Genomic DNA, 21,994 nt, shown 5'->3' on the forward strand with positions numbered 1-21,994 from the left:
CACAGACAGAGAAAGAAAACCCTGATGGTTTAACACAGTAAACTTTCTGAAAATTATGAACAAACGCCATTGAATAGGATAAGAAAGTGTGAAAGAGAAAGAAACATTACTATTTTGAGCCTTTCTTGGGTCATTAATGCAAAGCGGTACCGCATCTTTGACACAAGAAGATGGCAAACCGAGAGATCGATCAAATGCTGGAAGAACGTCATCTGCTATTGCAACTTTGGTTATTAAGAGAACTTCGGAAATTGAATAAGTGCTCTTCAGCGAAGAAGAAGTCCTTCTCCGAGAAAATCTTGTGGCAGTTCTGAGAATATTAGTTTTTATAGTTGGAGAAAGTAAAATTCTGCCAAAGAAATAGACTAATCAACGGAAGTAGCAAAGAAATTGACTCAAGTCTACCACTTATTGCGTAATTCCACCCAAACTTTGACATTCAAAAAAAAAAAAAATTAAATTGCTTTCTAAGAACCCACAGCGCAGAATTAAGTAGCCGAGTAACTCCAATGAGCTATTGGGCTTGGATTTCATTCAAGGCTATAAACCTTCGCCTATCAAAAGATGGGTAGATTTGATTTAAACTGAGTTTCAAATCGATTTGAATTCAAATCAAAAGCTTAATACCCTGTTAGAGTTTGAGCTGTTTTAAACAGGTACATATTCATCAGAGGCCATGTTGTAAACAATATTATAGCAATAGACAATGTCAGCAGTGGGATAATTAGTATTATTAGACAAATGAATGAACTGTTTTCAAATTGAAATATTGAACTAAAACTTTATCTGGAAATCAATTCGTTTATATTGAACCATAGAGTCAATTCAAACTATCTTAAATCAGATACACTCTCAAGTGATAGACAATTAGGGCTTGAATTGAATTCGAACTCCTTTAAACTCAAATTTGACTCGATTTAAGTGGAGTCACGCTCAAACTTGAACTTGTTTTAAATATGTTCGAGATTAACTCATTAAGTGAAGTCAAGTTTGAACTCAACTTAAGTTCAAACTTAAACCAAATTTTGAGTTCAATTCGATGCTAAAGCAATATTGTTTTAATGTTTTTACTTGAAACTCTCTTTCCAAAATTCAGAGCATTATGCATCTCCAGTTGTGTCAAGTTTAGATTTTATAGTCATATATAAATCAATTTGCTTAGAAATACTTGAAGTGAGATGTCAGTTATAACTGAAAAAACAGAAGCATCTACCCAAACTTCCCGCTTCTTTCACTTTCTCCAACCATATAAACTAACATTCTCAGAGCTGCCACAAGATTTTCTCAGAGAAGCACTTCTTCTTCGCCTCTGGAGAACACTTAACTAAATTTCCGAAGTTCTCTTATTAACCAAATTTGCAATGGCGGATGACGCTCTTCCGGAATTTGATCGTGCTCTCGGCTTGCCGATCTTCTTGTGTCAACGATGCCTTACCTACTTGGCATTAATGACCCAAGAACAACTCAAAATAGTAATGTCTCTTTCTCTTTCACACTTTCTTATCCTTTTCAATGGCGTTTGTTCATCATTTTCAGAAAGTTTTTCATACAATCCCTACTGTACAGTGTTGAACCATCAGGGTTTCCTTTTTGTGTCTGAAAAAAATCTTTAAGGGTTTCAGGGTTTCTTGAAATTTGACTTAATTGATCATATGGATGTACCTTTCTTGTCGATCATAAAGTCTTTCAGGAATTTGTGGTTATTTTTAGGAACGCCCGATCCTGCATTTCTTGAAACTATTGCTTTCAATGCATTTTGCAGAATGTGCAGCGACGGGCAATTTTCTTTCCACCTTTAAGATGGTAAGAAAGATATCTTCTTTATCTATACACAAATTTTCCATATAGAATCTGAAAATTTAGTTTTCATGTAGTATCAACTTGCTGGTTGATCCTCCGGAGAACCACTTTACTCAAAATTCAACTACCTGGCTAGCACGTGTGTTTTGTAGAGGATGCTACACGATAATGGGCTATAAAATTGTATGTCTTTTTTTATCTATAGATCAGTTTTCCTTGATTTTCTTGAATATTCCTCTGTTCCGAAAGTGGGTTCAAATCTTAAAACTTGTCCAGGTTCGCGAAAATAATCCTGACCGTCTGGATCAAGAAGGAACAGTAGTGATGGATATGTAAGTTTCTGGAGACATTCAAGTTTACATCTTTCTTCTTGGTGGATTCTGAATCTGATAGAAAAATGTTATTTTAGGGATGTGTTGCTGTTGTGGGACGGTAGTGATTTGTTTTCTTTAATGGTACGGGTGCTAATGTGGCCGCCGCTGCCGCCGCTGCCGCCACCACCAACACTACTATTGCCAGCAGACCCAGCACCACCAGCTCCACAACCACCTTCATCCACAAGCTCCACTAGTGATCATCAGAGGTTTTCTTCATTGGTTCCCCTGCCAATGCTACAACTATTATTGCCACCACCATCAATTATGCTATTGCCAGCACCAGCTCTCCATCCACCTTCCTCCATAGGCGCTGCCAATGGTCATCTGATGTTTTCTTCACTGGTACGCTTGCCAATGCCACCACAGCCTTATCAACCACTACTAGTATTACTACTGCCACCACCGCCACCAATTATTCCACTAGTACCAGCACCAGCTCCACAACCACCTTCACCTATGGCGAACCCAGCCACCGACCCCAGAAGCACAACCGATGGTCAGAGTGACGGCAGAGGATAACTTAGAGGCGCTGGATTATGGTTCACTTTAGTTTTAGCTGTTCTGATGAACTTTTGCATTTCGCTGATTTTCATTTTCTCAGTACTCTTAAATGAACTAATATGGGTAGTTATCGTCATTGTCAAAAACCTGTTCAAGACATTGAAAAAAGAAATTAAAAAGAGGAGTTGCCTTATGCATTGAGCTCCCTTGTTTAGGTGACAATAATCTAAAATTGCCCCCGGAGAGGTGGTGATGGTACTTTGGGATTATTCAAATGAAGCATGAGAGAATTCTTAAATACGTATAAGAATTCATATATGGAGATGATAAAGATATTAAATAAACCTTAAGGATAGTTTGAGTAACAAAATAAGAGACTTTCTGTTTTGAGTTTAAATCTTTTCTAACGGCATATCAAGATCAAATTTTTAACTTATCTATTTCGTTGATTGTGGGGTTGGTCACCAGACTCAAAATTTGTCCTATCTAGTATAATTAGTTCAATCCCCAAAAAATGATGATTCAATTCAGATAAATTTTCTACTTATTGAAATGTTAAGTAGTATGTGAGCTACTAAAACCCTAAAACCTGTTAGCTTATATTTTTGGTTAAGGCCGGTTTGTCTTATCATCACCACAGACATTGTGAGTTTTAATATTAACATGAAAACTTTTCAACACATTGAGAAACAAAAGTAAAACGAAGAAGTCAGCTTAATATTAAATTGAGAAAAGGTGAACTTAAATAATAAGGAATCCAATATGCTGCCACAAATTGTTCTCAAAATATTGTGTTTTTTATGTATTGTGATTCCTTGCTTAATTGTTTTTGGTCCTGGTTTAAAATCCATTGATGTAATATTAGTATGAATTATGATACATCATGTTAATTACTGTCTAAAGGTTTGTATTTAGGGCTAGATTAGAGTCATCTGAATGTGAATAGTGATATAAAAAAGGCAACATGAAGTAATAAAAAAAAAAAAAGAATTGTTGGAAAAGAAGAATTTATGGAGGTGTGATCAGATTGATGTGTCCTTAAATTTGAGTTAAACCATTGAACTGAATCTTCAATTTGAGTTCAATTAGTTCAAACCAAATATAAATTTGAACTCAATTCGAATTTACCTCTAAAAGTATTATTCCATCTCAACTATGGCATTCAAAAACAAAAAAATTTTAATAGGAATTGATATCATCTACGAAAGGCCAAATGACTATTTCTCACCCAAAGTATATTATTATCTTAAGTTTTTGTCTGTTAATTTTGAAATTTTTATTTACCCACCTATGGATGATTAAAATTAAAGAAATTTTAACTCCTAAAAATTTTACCTCTTTTTCCCCCTTAAACTCAAAAAATTAATCATTTCTCTCCTAGGCTAAGTTTTAAAAAATGGCATTCTCCCTCTAGGGTTTAGTTTTCAATCCCCAGAGTCAAATACAACGTTATCGCCGATGACAAAGCTTCCCTAACGCATCACCATACTCTAACGTTCTCTCTTCTCTCATTTGAAATGTTGATCGATTTGAATTTAGCATCAGAGATTGAAAACTAAACTTTAGGGAGGAAATATCATTTTTTAAAACTTGATCTAAAGAAAAATGATTAATTTTTAAGTTTTTAAGAAAAAAAAGATTAAATTTTAATTTATTTTTAATATTATAGATAAAATAATAATTTTATTCTTAAAATTGTTAATTTTAAATCCTTATAAATAAATAAATAAGTTTTTTAAAATTTCCTGAGAAAAAATTAACATAACAACGCCCTTTGATAGCCCGTACGAAAACAAAAAGGAGAATCCTCTCTTAGCCTTTCCCAATTGTTATTCCTCCTGGTAGACAATTCATCTCCTTAAGCCTTAAACAAACGAGACCCACAGCATTACAACATACAGGGACACAAAACCCTCCTTCACATCACAAAAAATGCGCCCGCTAGACGAGGCCGAAACGACCGCCGTTTTCGAAAAGCTCTTCAAGTTCACTGGCAATAACCTCAAGAATATCGTCGAAAACCCATCTCACGAGGGTCCTGACTCGAACCCGGGTCGATATTGTTTCCGGCTCCATAAGAACCGTGTCTATTACGTCAGCGAGTCCCTCGTCAAACGCGCCACGAACATCGCAAGACCAAATCTGGTCTCTCTCGGCACGTGCATCGGCAAGTTCACGCACAGCGGCAAGTTTCACCTCACAATACAGGCGCTGAATTTGGTTGCGGCAAATGCAAGACATAAAGTATGGATAAAACCCACATCCGAGATGTCGTTTTTGTACGGCAACCACGTATTGAAAGGCGGGTTAGGGAGGATAACAGACAGTATTGCCCCAGGTGATGGAGTGGTGGTGTTTTCGATGTCTGACGTGGCGTTAGGATTTGGCGTAGCGGCGAAGAGTACACAGGATTGTCGGAAACTGGACCCCAATGGGATTGTGGTTCTGCATCAGGCTGATATTGGAGAGTATTTGAGGATGGAGGATGAACTCTGAAGAGAATTTAGGTTTTTTTTTGGGGGAAGTTTTTTAGTGGTCTTGTAAGTGGAGTTATTAATTATGAGCGGTTTGATTGTTAGATTGTCATTGTTGTTGAATTATAATGAACTCGGGTTATGTTTAATATCAAATGCATGCTATACTGAATTTAGTATACTTTTTTTTTTTTAATTTGCAGTCCTGAGTTTTACTTTATGAGCATTTGATTTCATCTTGAATTTTTTGGGGTTGGTTCTGCTGATATTAGTCTTTTATTGGGCTCAAACACATGAGAAACTTACTAGTTTTACTTCCCAATACCCAAACCGATTTGAAGGCAGGGGGCCAAAAGAGACTGTCAAGTGTCAACACAGCCAGAATTGTATCTAATTTTAAAAATATGATGAGAAGGTTGTATTAGGGGAATTTTTTTTGAGATGTTAAGGAGAATAGCTGGAGAAAATTTTGATGTTCTATGAGTGAAATTTATTTGGGTCTGAGACTCTTATGTGAAGCTTGTTTTGGGAAGTATGGTTTGGATGGTTTTGTTATGTATATAGTATATAGTTATCTGGTTGAAACCCAGATGCAGGTCTTGTTTACACAGTCGATTGTTTCATTGTGATTATATAAATGATTTTAGCAGTTGCTTTGATCCTCTTTGCTTCCTTTTTGTATGAAAATTGCCATGTTAATTATGTAGTTGTTTTCTGACTGTTGATTTCTTCTTAATGTCTTTGCCATTTTTTGTCAAAAATGTGGAAGTGCTTTCTCAATTCTGCTCAAATTATTCATGTTAGCGGTTGTCTAGATGACTGTCCATCGTATTTGGAAATTATAATTTATGTTTGTAACCTGTAAGCCTATGTTGGGATTGAGTTGGTTTTCTCCTGATTGATTGGAGCAGCATTAGAGTAATAAGAGTTAGAGTTTTATGCAGGAATGCAAATCCTTTCTGAGCTGTACATATTTAGAGTTTTCTATGATTCCCAAATGAAAATTAAAATGGTATGTCAGTCTAATGCTAATGTTTTAATACAGCTTGAAGATCTCCTTCCATGCTCGTGGGCATGATGCTTTGTCTGTCCTTCCTGAGAGTTCAAATCTGCATCTGTTAATTGTAAATAATGCTGGTAACCAGCTTAATGTACAGATTATAGAAAGAAGAAAATCAGCGATGTGTTTAGACTTTTTTCACTACTTAAAAGTATTTATATGCTGAATTCGGATTTGTGTCAGAGTAGACTATATTGCTGAAAATATGCAGCAGTTCATACACAAGTGTCTGTAAGCCAAAAAGTTCTGTATCTGGAGGAAAACGATCACAGTGGCTGGAACTGCCTGATCTTGCATATTATGCATCTTCTTCCTGTTGGGTCACTAAAATTACTGTCAACTGAATCTCCAGTGGCAAAAACCAATCTTCTTGCGCATCCGGGGAATCGAACCCCGGTCAGTACCGTGGGAGGGTACTATGATACCACTACACCAGATGCGCCTTTTGATCGATCTCCAAGCTCTTAATATTAATAAAATAATCATTCAATTTGGCACTGCCCTCGATGCAATGTTGAGAAGTCAACTGAATCCTCGCAGAAATGAAGTACATCTTTTGCTCTGTTGTGCTGACGAAAACAAATCAGATTTCGGTGGATTGATTTCTTTCTGACACTGTATATTTTATGGAGTTAATGCTTTGCAACATTTGGACTTCTGTCTTTTTTTTTTTTTTTTTGCAAGAAATGTCAAAAAAATTTCATACATTTCGGCTGTACAAGCAAACCGATTCAATAATCTTACGATGTTTCTAGCTGTTCATCTCCAATTAAGCATATGAATCTTGCAACCACCAGGTTAAAACTCGTCAAAGAAAAAGAGGGGAAAAAATTAAGAATAGCCTGCGAGGCCATATGGCATGTGACATGTTAAGACAAAAAGTCTGCTTCTCTCTCTCTCTGTAATCAAATCAAATTCGTGAGAAGACAATATAGAAATTTTATTGCCAGTTGCGCTATCCTTTTGCTGATAGATAGAGCCAAAGAGGCAGCTCATTTTTATTCTCCCCTATGATCTTTTTAGCTTTAATTTCGTCAATCTGAAAGGAGGCCAGAGAAGGAACTGACTACTCACTGAAAAAAGTACAATGAAGCCCATTCCGAGAAATGGGCTTTGACTGGCTTCAATCTCCAATTGGTAGATGGCTCCAGATCTCTTCTCTCCAGCCACATGATCATCACTCCTGATTACACCCTTGTCCACTCTAAGTTGGCTCGATTAGTTTTATTTAAAATTCGAGTTTAACAAATACAAGAGTGAGAGTTTGAGCTCAAATTGGAAATAAAAATGATTTACTTGAATTAGAATTTATATATTTATCAAATTTAAAGATTTTATAGGTATAAATATAAAATTTTAAATTTTTAAAAACATATAATATTGTATTCGAATATAATCATACACTAACAAACTTAAACTCAATTCGAAAGTAAATCCTAAGATACGAATAACTCGTGGGTGACTTGAGCTGTTTGTAGCCCTCATCCACAAAAGGTAGTAATGCTATAATGCAACTTCCATGTCAATACACGTAAGGTTCCAGCAAAATAGGGCTAAAAGTTCCTCTAACTTTTACAGGAACTTGTTGCTTGGAGCCATGCACAGCATGGCTTAGCCTTGAAGTTTTGGGTTCATGCACTGTGGCCATTTCAATAATATATAACTATATCTTTTGAAGAACTTTTCTTGCACAAGCATTCAAAACAGAAAGAATGGGTTTCTCTGTTATGCATTGTCATTCTTTTATCCACAATTTTCATTTTTCCTTTGACTGCGTTGCCGCAGTCTCTAGTGGAAATATCATCGCCGCCATTTGAACTCTCTTCACCTGTATCTTCTTCATCATCCTGGTAAGCCTGTTTGAGGTTGGCGAGTTTGCAACAGTTGTACGTCTTTGTTACATGGAGCAATATGAGATCAAGTTCCAGCGTCTTCTATTCCGTAAATACACAAACAACTCAATTATTAGCAATATGAAAGCTACTCATGATCGGCATGGCGGTCCCATGTAAATTAAAGTTGAAGTTAATTGTTTCGACACAATTATGAAACTTCCAAGAGAGTTAGAATGAGAAGCTACCGTCTATGGCAGAGAGGCTGAGATTTGTCATAAAAAATATTGGACAATGGAGTTCTGTGTAGTCATGTCTAAAATCCATTGAGCTTGAACTCTAACCAAGAACTAACTCAGAATACCAAACCCCATTTTACATACACATAGAGGAAAAGTTTCCAAAATATGATCAAAGTTTGTATTATGAATAAGCATTGTTGTGGCTGCTGAAATTTGGTACCACCATGGTCATTCTGGTAGCAGAATCTTTGGTTGCTCTAGCTTGTAGCCTAAGAAATTTGAAGGCAGTTGTACACCAGCTGGCAGCTTCAATATTTCATGGTGACCCACCTCCTTTCTTGGGCATGGACTATCAGATTATCCTATTATAAGTTGTCCTTTTCTATTTCTGGAAAAAATTATTCTGAATTCGGTAAATCTGGATAAACTATAGGCTTTCCATTTTAATTATTACAAGTAAAATAGTAGTAGAATGTTGTCCACATTTAGGAAAGTGTTGGATTTGAGTGGAGATGGCTTTAGTTAGGTTTAGGAAAGTGTTGGATTTCAGTGGAGATGGCTTTAGTTAGGTTATCACTCAGCTTTATCAAACTCGAAATAAGTTGTTTTTAAATAAGTTTGAATTTGAACTTGAGCCTAGAGCATTTCGTACTATTTAGAATCAAAACGATGTTTTTTTAATCAATATATAACAAAATAACATTATTTTAACTGATAGTGTGATGTGATGATATAAACTTTAAAATTAATGGTTTTGTTTCAAAAATGTAATTGGATTCGAATTCGGCTCAACAAAATTACAAATTTGGTTCAAAACACTTAAAATAACATTATTTTGATCAAAATATATATTAAACTAATGTTATTTTGACCAATTATAAAAAATGATATAATAAATATCAAAATAACGTTGTTTCAGTATTATAATTAACTGTCCTCTAATAAAGTCAAACTCAAATAACTTGGTTTGAGAGGACCTTATCGGGCTGAGTTTGGAAGGAGGGTATATTATTGGATTGACAGGCGCAAAATTGCATAAAATATTCTATAGATTGATGGAATTTATATGGGGTCAGTTGTTGATTCTTGACGTTGATTTTTGCCATTGTATTGAATAGGAAGAGCTGAGTTGTGACCACCAGGGCACCATTCCCTCTCCTCTCATGGAAAAATTCTACATAAACGGTGGACCAGTCCACTTGATGATAATCACTACGTGCCATCAACGTGATGGTAAGCAAACCAAGAAATGTGGCTTCACGTGACCCACCTTATGCCCTTTCTTTAATTTGCATCTCGCAACAAAACACAAGCAAGCCAGCAACAAAACGCAATATTTTCCAAGATATGCATTTTTTTTACTATACCTAAATTCATAACCTACGTGTCATTGCCCCTTAATTCGATTTGTCACCTCACCACTAGATCAAAATACAAGGAACGAGACTTAAATTTTACATTGAAAATTATAAACTTCTAATATAAAAGGTTTATCTGATTTTTAATTGGAAAGTTCATTAGAGAATAATTAACACAAAGAGAAACCCATTCTCATTACTTCAACAATGACTGTTGTAGTAATAATATACAGAAGGTTCCATGTCCAATATGACTCCAAGCAAGCCCTTATTTACATTGATAAATTACTTCCCGAAACTATATTTGTAGTCAGGGAACTGCTAAATTCGACAAATAAATACAAGAAGAAGAAGAAGAAGAAGAAGACCATAGATTCCATCGGCCAGAGGGGCTATCTACATATCCCTAACTTCGAAAACGTTGCGGTTCTTGACGACGATGTCGTACATGTGTATGGACTTGAACTTATTGAAGTCTTTAGGAAGAGAGATGAGATGGACGGTGGATCTTTTGTGGAACTGAAGAAGATCAGGATCTTCATAGTACCTCTCCCAGCCGAGAGCCGATAGCTTACGCTCAAGAACTGCGTAAGAAGTGATAACTTCATTGGAGGGAGTATGTACCAGCACTTTGCGAGCTATCTCGCCGTCAACTAAACGAACAACCCCACCTTTGAAAACCCAAACGCCGGCCATTTCAAGGCGGAAATGGGATAACGGGTCGATGAATATGTCGCTAAAGAGTGCGAAAGTTTACAAGATTGTGAGTTAAATTTGAAGATGGAGTTGGGCATGGTATTTATATAAGTGAGATGTGACAAGAGTAGGGGTCCAGTGAGAGAGATAGAGATAGAGAGGTAAGTTAATTTAGGATCAATTGGGCACGTTTGTTTGGGACACACGTACCATCACCAATGTGCAGAAGATAGGATTGAAGAGAATCCTGTTTCTTTTTTTATTACTAGAGTACTCTTTTAATTAGCTCCACCATGGGAATATTTGATGTTTGCTTGAAGAAAACTATTCAGATGGAGACTATGTCTACAGAAAGCTAAAAGATAATGACCCGGAGTTAGAAAGATTGCGTAGCTTTCCAAAATGACTTAATTTTATTCTACGGATCAATAAGATTTAGGATATCAACACTGTCATTCTATCAATATCAGTATTTTACCAATGAAGATTCGATGCCGACGTTTCTCTTACACGATTCAAAGAATTCAGATCGGGAGCAGTACATGCATGTAAATTTTGACTAGTGAAGAAGAAAGAGGAAGAGAATCGGAGATGAATAAAAATGGAATAAAATTTTGCGTAGATGTAAGAGTATAAAATCATGTCTTTTTCCAAAATCAGTGGCTGGTTGCAGAGTGGGGCCAAATTGGAAGGGATTCTCAATTCTGGTTGTTGGAAGAGGAAGATTTCTTTTACCGTAAGGCTGCTTTGTGCCTAACTGTGTTGACTATTCACTTCATTTGTTTGGCTTTCTTTAGAATTCATGATATATGTAACTTTCTTTTACTAATATGATATGGCTAGATAAGAACTACCTAGATGATGTTATTTGTTAGGAAATTAAAGACAAATTCAACACAAAAAATAAGCAACCTAAGAATATAAGATATACACAAAAAAATCAAATTGGAAAAACCCAGAGCAATGGATAAAAAAAAGTTTTATTAAGAATGAAAAAAATTTCAAGATAAACCAAGAAATTATTTATTCTCTCTATGCATGCTCTAAAACTTTGTTCACTCTTATGGGGCACACACTTGGCACTTTCTTCTTTCTCATATTTTAGGATAACTTTTATATGCAAATTTTGGTCATAAGAAAACACATATCATGTGCCTCCAACTCGACATTTTACAATCAATTCAATTGTGGTTTGTTCGATGACAACATTGTCGTAACTAGTTGTGTCCACTTAACCGTAGATTGTTCTAAACCTTCTTCCCATAAACTAGTTATCACAAATCTTACCCACTTTGATCAACTAAGTGAACACATGAACAAGAGCCAAATTATTACACACACTAGTGTAGTAAGAAGTGTAATCACCTATCACATTAGCGAAAAATCTTACCACTCCGAGTCACCTCTATGCAACAATATAACATTATATTTATATTGTGGCTTCTAGATATATGTATATATAAATAACTTTATGCCATGGATATCCAATGTGCTTGAATTTCCAGGAAGTATTGAAGTGATTGATGATTTGATAAGGATGAGACGTTTATTCTATTAAAGTTTGGGGATGAAAGGACGTTGAAGATAACTGGCTAGGGTATATTACGAGTTAGAATAAATTAAAGTCCAATCAAGAGCTGCAGCTACGTAATTGGCTAGTTTTTAAGTATTGCTCTTTTGTACAAGAGGAGGTGACTCTTTTTACACTATACACAATTCAGGTAATTCTGCTTGTGATCATAATTAGCGAGCTAGCCTTCTTCCAAAAGTGGCTTTAATGGTAAAATATCTTAAAGATTTCTCGAAGAAGAGGCAATTAGAAGGCAAACCAACAACTTAGAAGTCCGCAAAAGTAATGCTAGATTCTGGCACCAATTTAACACAACTAAACCAAAGTTTGATTGATACATTTGCAGGCCTTTAGGATGCTCAATCTCTCTATATCCAGCACCATGGTCACACCCAGACTTGATTTGTGTCCCTCTCCTCATGCCTCATGGTCCTCTGATACATATTTAACCGACCAAACCCAACACCCATCATCAACAAATATCTCTTTGCTCCTTCAATGTCAACTTCTTTAAAATTTTTCTCAATCTTTATTAATTATTGGACCACAAAGAATTCCAAACCCCCCAAAAAGTTGTTTCTTCCTTCAAAATATCATACTATCGTCCAGATCTTGATATCAAATAATTGATTAAATAACATAAGAGTTATGCATTTTGGGTTATTACCATGACAAACTATTTGTCCCAAAACAGACAAAATCTTAACAATAAGTTTGACAATTAAACCAAGATATTATAAATGGTATTAAAGATATTTTGTCAGTTTTGTTGAACTGAATACTAGTATGTATATACATCTACTCACATCACTTGCAAAACCGATAAACAAAAGAAAACATCTTAACGGTGGTCCGATTATTGGACCAAGATATTATCAAATATTAATTAATTAAGTAATTTTTTGAAAAATAACGACGATATAACACATTAGACAAATCTTATATTGACAAAACATGAAAGATATTGAGTCTATATAAATATCTTAAGTTGTTCAAGAATGATAAAAGAATATTGATTAAATAGAATGTGAATTTTTAAACTATTAAACGCATTTTAAGTTATAAAATCATAACAAATTGTTGGCCCAAAGCAAACAAAATCTTAAAAATAGACATGACCACTTGACCGAAATATTAAATATGATATCAAACATACTTCATGAGTCCAATTAAGTTAGCTACTGATATGTACATATATCTCACACCGCTTACGAATCCTGACATTACTAATGAGGTGGCATCTCTAAAGATTTTGCACGGTATATTAGATGGACAGTTGTTTACAAGTTACAAGCACCAAAGTCATTTGAGGCTCGACGTATGCCACATGAGCTTCTCTCCAAAATTGTGTATTCTTATAAGGGAATTCAAGAAGATAAATCAGGCTCAACCGGACCTCCTTTGTGAAAATGCATGGCTGCTTTAATCCTTTATTGCAGTGATGGTAGAAAGAATCATTGAGTGTTTAAATCTCAACATATATGAAACGAAAGCTCCTTGTATGCATATCTCAATCATTCACAATACTACAAACCCATGTGGCTATTGTCGTCTCTTAAAAAAGCCAAAATCTAAAATTAACAAAGCAACATGCCCGACCTTAGCATCATATATACTTCCTTTTCATATGCATTTGCCTTTCGCTATAAACCTCTTCTTTTTTGCAAGGAAAAGCACTTTGAAACGTCCTAATCACTAAAGAAAAATCTGTTGGTTTCTTATAAATAGTTATACATTCTAGCAACATCTAGGGTTTTGGCTATCACATGCAAGGTTGGTTTTTATCAAATGTGTTTAGTAATATTAACAATTACATGTCAATATGTGTTTGGATTATTTTGATTTACAAATAAAATAATGCTAATAACATAATAACACATTATTGTTAATACTTATTTCTTATTAGTGCATATGGTTTAGTTAAAAATAAAACTACATGCATTTAATTTTAAATACCCAAATAAATATCCAGATAACATATCGTCATATATATACCCAATTTTAAATACTTAAATAAGTCTCCAGATTTTATATATATATATATATATATATATATATATATATATATATATATATATATATATATATATATATATATTAACGATTATATGTCAATATGTATTTCGATTATTTTGATTTACAAATAAAGTAATCCCAATAATATAATAACACATCGTTGTTAATACTTATTTTTTGTTAATGCATACGATTTACTTAAAAATAAAACTATATGTATATAATTTTAAATACCCAAATAAGCACCTAGATAATATGTTGTTATTATATATATATATATATATATATATATATATATATATATATATATATATAATTTTAAATTAAGGATAAAATAACACATAATCATATAATAATAAATAATTTAAGTACTCAATTAAATATTTAACATTGGATGCACATAACATTACTCCGTACTTACTAACAATGTCACTTCATTCAGAAATGATTTTTAATTACTTGTTAATTATACTTTAAAGAAACGTAATTTAGGTAATATACCAATACAATTATAGATAGTGCGCATTACTTTAGTCAATAAATATTTGATTTTCTTGTGTTATTGAAGCTCTTCCTAGGTTCCGGTAATTAATGATAATAATTTAGGTAAGTACACATTACGTTACTCTTAAAATATTATATATAATTCCATTTTGCAAATGTGAATATTAATAATCATAGATTTATATATATGATTTTATATAGTTCTTCATCTTGTGCACGACTTTTCCATCATTTAATTTATTTTTTAATTAGCCTAAGTAATTGCATCTTTACAAGCAAATACAATGATTAAATATTCACTATTATATTCGAAATTCTTAGCAAATGTGAAAGAATATTATTTCTTCCCATTAAGAAGAAGAAAATCAATGTGGGACTTGAGGTACGTGATGCTCTCTCTCCCCCCTAATGGAGAAGAAGTGTAAACCACTATGCGATGCGAAAGGCTAATGGCTCACTCAAATATGATTAATTAGCGAATATTCAAAGAGAAAAACTATTTGAAAAAAAACTAAACATATTTAAATGAGCAGTGTTATGAGTATTAAGTTTTGAGTACTTAATTGAATACTTAAATGATATATCATTATATGATTATGTGTTATTTTATCTTTAGTTCAAAATCACTCAATCACATAATGATATATCATTTTGTTACTTAAAACTGGATACATACAGTTTTATTATACGTATCTGGGTATCTTCACATCAAATTTTAAGTGTTTCAGTTAGTTCCTCATAACTTGACAAATTAATGAGAGGAAAAAAACAATTGGGTGCATTAAAAGGTTGAGTCTTTTACGATGGTGCTTGTTGGAGAACATTGGGATTTTTTTTTTTCTAGAAAATAAATTTAAAAAAAAAAAAAGAAGTGAGAATTTTGATGTAAAGGGAATAAATTTAAAGCTAATTATAAAGAATGTTTTTGCTTTATCTATTGTTAGGATTATGCCTAACTTTGATTAAAGAAGATATGGGAATGAGACCATTTCCACTGATTTCAAGAATAAAGTATTCAACATTTAGAATCTAGGATTGATTCCTTCATACTTGAAGGGACAAGTTTAGAGAGGTAAATAATCCTTCCAAACACATGATTAATTTATCTAATCATACTTGCGTCACACAGATTCATCATTAGTCTTAATATTTATAAATTTGTCATCGATCAATTCCTAATTTATAAGGAATATTTCATAAATGTAATTAGATGTTATTTTATATTAATTTAAAATCATATGATAATATATCAATATTTGTATCAAAATCACATAATAACATATCGATATTTGTGTCAAAATCTTACATCTTTATCAATGCTATGCGACACTCATGTAAGAATGTTTGTTGCATGTTTTATGCCTTGTTGAGGTGGTACACAAGCAAGACCTCTCTACTTTATCCTAATATTATAAGTATATAATTTTAAATACATAATTGAGTATACAGATAATTGTTATCATATAATTGAACACATAATAATATATTATTTATATACTTAGTTATGAAAGTTTTATCTTTTTTTAAAAGCAATTTAATACTTCATCTAAAGTTTTTTGAAATATTATGTGTCTTGTTGGAGACTAAAAATCTCTGATATGATATTAGAGCACGAGTCAAACGACAAGTCTAACAACCTAAAGTGTTCTTAGATACAAGTGATAACACATCTAACCAAAAAAATCAACTGAGTCAAAACGATGAGTCTAATAATCTAGATAGTTATATTTGAGTAGGGATATTGAAGATTAAAACTCTTACATCTAATAAATAGAATATAAGAGAGTAATATATAAATATTAAGAATTGAACCTTAATACAAATCAATTGATTTTATATAATATAAATTTTAATTTCCATACCTATAGGTCAAATGTATACTCTCGGCTCTCCTTGCCCCTAATATCTCAAATGCCAACCTGGCATGCAATGTGTCACAAGCTGCCCGTTTCGACAGCGTTCACGTGGGACAGTTAGCTGAAATTTAAGCTAAGTCAGGTGTGGACGAAAGTTGGCAGAGTGTGACAATTAGGATTGGGTCAAACCCCTTTTCCATGGCTGCCAAGAAAGCTCGGCTGCACAGCACAGCTTCGGCGAATCTAGTTTTAGGGTTTTGTGTTACTGGATTTTGCTTAGGTTACACAGGCCACAAACCCCTATATGGATCCGACTCTAGTCCATCATTCTTTGGGTCTTCATGGGCTCCATCTGGGCTTGCTTCAACACGAACCCAATAATATGTGTTTCGGCCAATCAAACCCAAATTTGGTTCGACCATTTTGCTCCACGCCAACCAACAGTGATAGTTATTTTATTATTAAAATAAAAAGATTATCATAATAATAAATTATTTTATTAAATATAAATTATTACTTTATTTAATAAATTTTAATAAAAATTGATAAATATAAATAATTATTATATTCAGTTAATGGTAATAAAAAATATTATTATATTATTTTAATTAAATACACTTAGAGTTAATTATTCTAAAATATTTTTTATGTTATTTGTTATATTAATTGAAAATAAATTTATTTTTACCTTAAAAAAATTAATAAATAATGAGATAATTATAATGAAATAAAGATTATTTTAATAATTTTTTAATATTTAAAATAAAGATGATAATCAAATTACCTCTTATATTACTTATTATATCACTATGGTAATTTATATAACAACATATATAACTCATTTCAATTCAAATGGGAGATTTAGTTTGATAACTTGACTTCTATTCAATTCGAATTTCTTTTTAATAATATTGTTTATCTTGTTGGAGATAAATTATACAATTTATTTTAGGGAGAAGGATTATTTCCCACTCAACTTTTGATGCATTTTCAAAATGTCACCTACAGCAGATGAAAATCCATTTTTTCCACCCATGAGCAAACTGCCGTCCAATTTTTCAGTTAGGGTCAGGGGCAAAATCATTATTTACTATTTAAAACTTTAAAACTTTAAAATTTTACTGTTTCCCCCCTCCAGGTTTTAAAAAATAATAACTAACTCATCCTTAAAGTTTGAAAAGTTTACATTTCACCCATAGGGTTTGCTTCCTTCTCTGGCCACCACCGACGGCCGACGCATTCAATCGATCTCTTATCTCCGATTACAAAGGACGACCCTTTGTTGCCCAGATTTGGACGACGAAGTGTCGTTTAGATCTGGAAGAACAGACGAAGGACGACGCTTTATCGTCCTTCGTCGTCGTGTTTGGACGACGCGACAAGCGACGAAGGACAACGAAGCATCGTCCTTCGTCATCTGGGTGGAGCGACAAAGAGGTCTTTGTCTCTTTGTCGCATCGTGCGACGAAGAGATCTTCGTCTCTTCGTTACACCGTGCGACGAGGAGATGAAGATCTCTTCGTTGCACCACCGCCATCGCACCAGGAGAAGAAGGAGGCCGGTGATGACGCCGGAGACAACGTCGGGAGATAAAGTTGAAGAATGGAGGTGAAATGCTAGTTTTGAAAGTTATGGAGGGCAGCTGTATTTTAAAAAATATGGAAACCCTAGGTTTGGGGGTGAAAATGTTAGTTTTCAAAGTTTAAAAACTTTAGGTAAGGTAAAAATGTTAGTTTCTAAAACCTAAGATGGGTGAATGGTAAGACCCTCACATCAATTTTGAGAGATTAAATTGAGAGGTATTTTTGTCATTTCATCTAATAAGGGTAAAATAGACATTTTACCCTTATACAAACAGAAATCATCTATATTAACAGCTCATGGGTGAAAAAAGTGGATTTTCATCTGTCATGGATGACACTTTAAGAACGCATCAAAAGTTGGGGGTGAAATAGTCCTTCTCCCTTTATTTTATTGGTGATATAATTCATTTCATTGATAACTTTCGACAATACAAATGAGTATGAACTAGAACTTGAAGCGACCATTTAAAATTTCAAACCCATCTAGTAACTCATCTACAATCAAACATGGTAATAATTTAATTTTAGTTCGGCTTATGAGATTTATTTGTCACATTATAGTTTTTACTATTAGACATAACAGAAATCTTCAACCATTTTCCAGTTCAACATTCTGAACCAAAAACAAAAATTTTATAACAAAAATAGTTTTAAAAAAAAATCCAACAAACAAATTTCTACAGAATTATTTGACAAGAGCAAGTACAAACACAGGATACAAATTTCTCAATTATCATGACCAAATATGAGACCAAAATTCCCCTGCTGATCAGAAGCCGTTGAAGATATTCTGTTGTATATCACACTGTATGCATTAATGAATTTCTAGTTCGTGCAGTTAAATCCATGACAGATCGAAAGCCAGATAATCAGAACTAGAGCTAACAAAATCCCAAGAACAACCAACTTTATCTTCATGTTCTGATACCACATTTTTCTTCGGATTCGTGTCCCAGTTTCCCTGTATACTTGAGCCTGAAATACAACAATGAAAGCAGCTCGGTGTTGAATGAGAGAAATATGATGCTTTGTAAAGTTTCCATCATGCTAACTTACCTCTTTTTGCAAATTCTCAGTCTTGTCAGCAAGATTCTGAATGTTTTCCCCTCTTTCCATAGCCTGAAAGGCATATAAGGATAAAATAAGCAAGAAAAGCAAATCTCTTACTCATGATTCATCAGTAATTTCACCTCAGCAACAAGCTTTACAACTAATCAAAACAACATAACAAATTACAGACAGATCTTTTATCTGTTTAAATACGGGAGAACTAAATCGACTACTCCAGTACTACACGTTAACCATTGTACAGCTGATACCATTTCTGACTAATGGTGATTAGAAACTCAGAGTCAATCTTTATCTTTCAACTTTCCAGCTGAATTTACGAGATGAAACAGTTGACACAATACTTGATGTTAAGATAGACTAAAAAGGCCACACACTGGAATAATTCTGTCAAAAGGCTCAGGTTCTAATTTTGATCACTCCACACAACTTTGCTTAGGCAAGTCAAAACAGGTTATGACCTCCAAGATTTTGAAACATCAAGAGCAATTTCTAGGTTCATTTGGCCACACTCCATATAGATTACACCCCAATAGGAGTCATGATAAGGGCCCTTAGTAGTTAGTACTTGGTTCTCCACCATCTACTACACCTGTTTGAGCGATGAACTCTACAAGTATTCCACCATCCTAATTAAGACTGAAAAAGACAATTTTCCTCTAAAAGCACCCTTGATAATCTAGACTCCACTCTGATAAAGCTATGGAAATCATGCTCTTCAAATATCCTTAAACCTAAGGCCACAAAACAGAGGTACATGGTGCTCCACCCACCATTGCAAAAACTTCCGCACTAAAAGGGTAACTTACAGGTAGCAAGAAAACTAGAAGCACAAAAATGCAAATGCAAAACATGATAGAAAGTGCCATATACAGAAGTTAAAGAATTGACAATACTCAAGAAAAATGAGCATATTCTGCAGCTAGATGGCTTACCTTGTCAATATTCTCTAACATTATGCTTTTAACTTCTGAAACTTGAGCCTTAACTTTTATTAGCTTTTCAATCTCTCCAGCGTGATCAATGATATACTTCATGTGCTCTTTCATAATTCGGCTGTAAATTAGAAGTTATGTATATTCAATTTAACATCTAATTTCTACAAAAAGCATGGAAATTTCATTATATCATAACTAGCAGATTTTCTTTTTGAACATACCCAAATTCCTTGTTTAAACTTTTGGCCATGGCAGTATCTGCTTTACCACCCCCATATCTTTTCCTAAAGTCTGCTTTCATACGTTCCAAAAATGCAATAGAGATCTGCTTGCTAACAGATTCTTTTGCAACAACACAGTAAGCTGCATAGATGCAGAAATCAAAATGTCAAGAGGTGTGGAAAACCCTTCAAATGATAGAAGTTGCAAGTATTAGCTACAATATAATAAAATAAAATACTCCACTGATCCATTTAGCACTAGCAATGATGGCTGCAAACACCACTATTCTTTGGCTTTATCTCCTCCTCTGGTTTTCAAGCCACCACAAGTCACATAAGGATAAGATTTCAAGCCAGAATCCATGGCTCATTTGGTATGTGCAAGACCATTCAAAGCATGAAAAATCTCAAAAGAGCATACTTTAATAGAATTCTACAACATGAAAGCATGCAGATATTCTAGCAATATTACACACACCCCCCCCCCCCCCCCCCCCCAAAAAAAAACACAATTTATATATGCATATGTATATGAACAGTGAGCTAATTGGATTTCTCGTTATCTGAAAATTAGCATTCCAAAGCTTCTTACTATGATGGCAACCACCCCATAGGACAATGCAAGCTCAGCAACTCTTTGAATACTCAGCCAAAAGATAAAGAAACAAACAACTAACAATAACGATCTAAACCCACCTTCCACCATCCAATGATAAACAACTAACTAGAAAAATCCAAAATTTCTCTTATATATACATATATATAGAGGTTTATATTTGTTGCAAACAAAAAGTTCAGAGAAAGACACAACACATACAGCTTCTTCTATCAGCCCTAGCAATATACATTCAATCACAACAACTGAGCTCTGCTCAAGCTACAACTAGAACATTAAAAAAGGTTTTCACATTAGATCCAACCACTTTGAGTTATTCTTCAAATTCAATTCAGTGCAGCTCCTCAAAAAATGAACAGTTAAGTGAAGAGATTGAGAGAATTAGAATTAAATTACCATAGCCATCTTCCACGAGGAAGTTGAAGGTGTGGTGGTCGCAATTGTAAGTGAACTTGTTATTAGAAGAAGGGAGTCTCTGCAGGCACTGGGCTGCAATCGCCGGGAAGTTGCCAGTGAACTCGGTGTACTCAGCCAAGATCACCGTTCCTCGTGCCACGAAGCTGTATATGAAAGATTCCTGACTCATTGAGTCACAACTTGGCCGTAACACGGAGAGAGAGAGAGTTTGAGGAACAAGAACAAAATCAGACAAAAAGAGAAATTGGCCTTGTTCTACGTCAAGTGTTTGTAAGGCTTTGTTTGGTTCCGGTGTCTTTTTTGTTGTTGTTGTTTTTTTTTTTTTTTTTTACTTTTGTCTGAAGAAAGAAATATTTTTATTTAAATTTTCACAAATACAAAGCAATGGAAATCTCCACCTTTTATAAGAGTGAAACGACGCGTTTTGACTTGGAAATATCAAATTGACTTGGTAAAATGAAGTCGGTCAGGTCAGGGTTTTGATTATTTTGTCTTGAAAAGTAATGACGTGAAAAATGAGTAAATCGATGGAGATAAGCAAAGAATAGATAGATGTGAGCGAAAGGCAGCGCTAGAGAGAGATACAGAAGACGATTTATTCAGTAGAGGCCAAAAGACTTGTTTCTACCAAGGGTAACGGTAATTTCAAAACTCCAACTTTTGGACGGAAAATATTGTTAGATTTTTAAATTAAAAAATATAATAAAATTTTAATTTTTAAATATTTTTGGTTAAATAATAGTTTTATTTTTAATTTTAATTAAGAATTTTCATATAATTTTATTTAAATATAAAATTTAAAATTTTTTAAAATTAAAGAAAAAAAAAAGTTGAGATCTACATCAAACCTTAGTGGGAACAAATC

The 21,994-nt window shown here is 33.7% G+C and overlaps 3 protein-coding genes and 1 non-coding gene across 4 annotated transcripts; 1 reads left to right on the forward strand and 3 right to left on the reverse strand.

The window, feature by feature from the left end:
• Nucleotides 1-4,484: 4,484 nt before the first annotated feature.
• On the forward strand, nucleotides 4,485-5,333 carry LOC123220241 (60S ribosome subunit biogenesis protein NIP7 homolog). Its single transcript, XM_044642326.1, has one exon. The coding sequence runs from the start codon at nucleotides 4,611-4,613 to the stop codon at nucleotides 5,172-5,174; it is 564 nt and encodes a 187-aa protein (XP_044498261.1). The 5' UTR covers nucleotides 4,485-4,610; the 3' UTR covers nucleotides 5,175-5,333.
• Nucleotides 5,334-6,583: 1,250 nt separating this feature from the next.
• On the reverse strand, nucleotides 6,584-6,654 carry TRNAG-CCC. Its single transcript has one exon. It is a non-coding gene; the product is annotated as a tRNA-Gly (tRNA).
• A 3,160-nt stretch (nucleotides 6,655-9,814) lies between these two features.
• LOC123220536 (flowering-promoting factor 1-like protein 3) lies at nucleotides 9,815-10,433 on the reverse strand. The gene has a single exon (XM_044642783.1). The coding sequence runs from the start codon at nucleotides 10,338-10,340 to the stop codon at nucleotides 10,041-10,043; it is 300 nt and encodes a 99-aa protein (XP_044498718.1). The 5' UTR covers nucleotides 10,341-10,433; the 3' UTR covers nucleotides 9,815-10,040.
• Nucleotides 10,434-18,483: 8,050 nt separating this feature from the next.
• LOC123220131 (vesicle-associated membrane protein 724) lies at nucleotides 18,484-21,452 on the reverse strand. Its single transcript, XM_044642157.1, has 5 exons — nucleotides 21,109-21,452; nucleotides 20,097-20,238; nucleotides 19,873-19,993; nucleotides 18,926-18,988; nucleotides 18,484-18,844 (listed from the first exon to the last, which is right to left on the reverse strand). The coding sequence occupies exons 1-5, from the start codon at nucleotides 21,296-21,298 to the stop codon at nucleotides 18,695-18,697; spliced, it is 666 nt and encodes a 221-aa protein (XP_044498092.1). The 5' UTR covers nucleotides 21,299-21,452; the 3' UTR covers nucleotides 18,484-18,694.
• Nucleotides 21,453-21,994: the final 542 nt, after the last annotated feature.

The sequence above is a fragment of the Mangifera indica genome, chromosome 7 (genome assembly GCF_011075055.1).
Source record: "Mangifera indica cultivar Alphonso chromosome 7, CATAS_Mindica_2.1, whole genome shotgun sequence".
NCBI classification, from domain to species: Eukaryota; Viridiplantae; Streptophyta; class Magnoliopsida; order Sapindales; family Anacardiaceae; genus Mangifera; species Mangifera indica.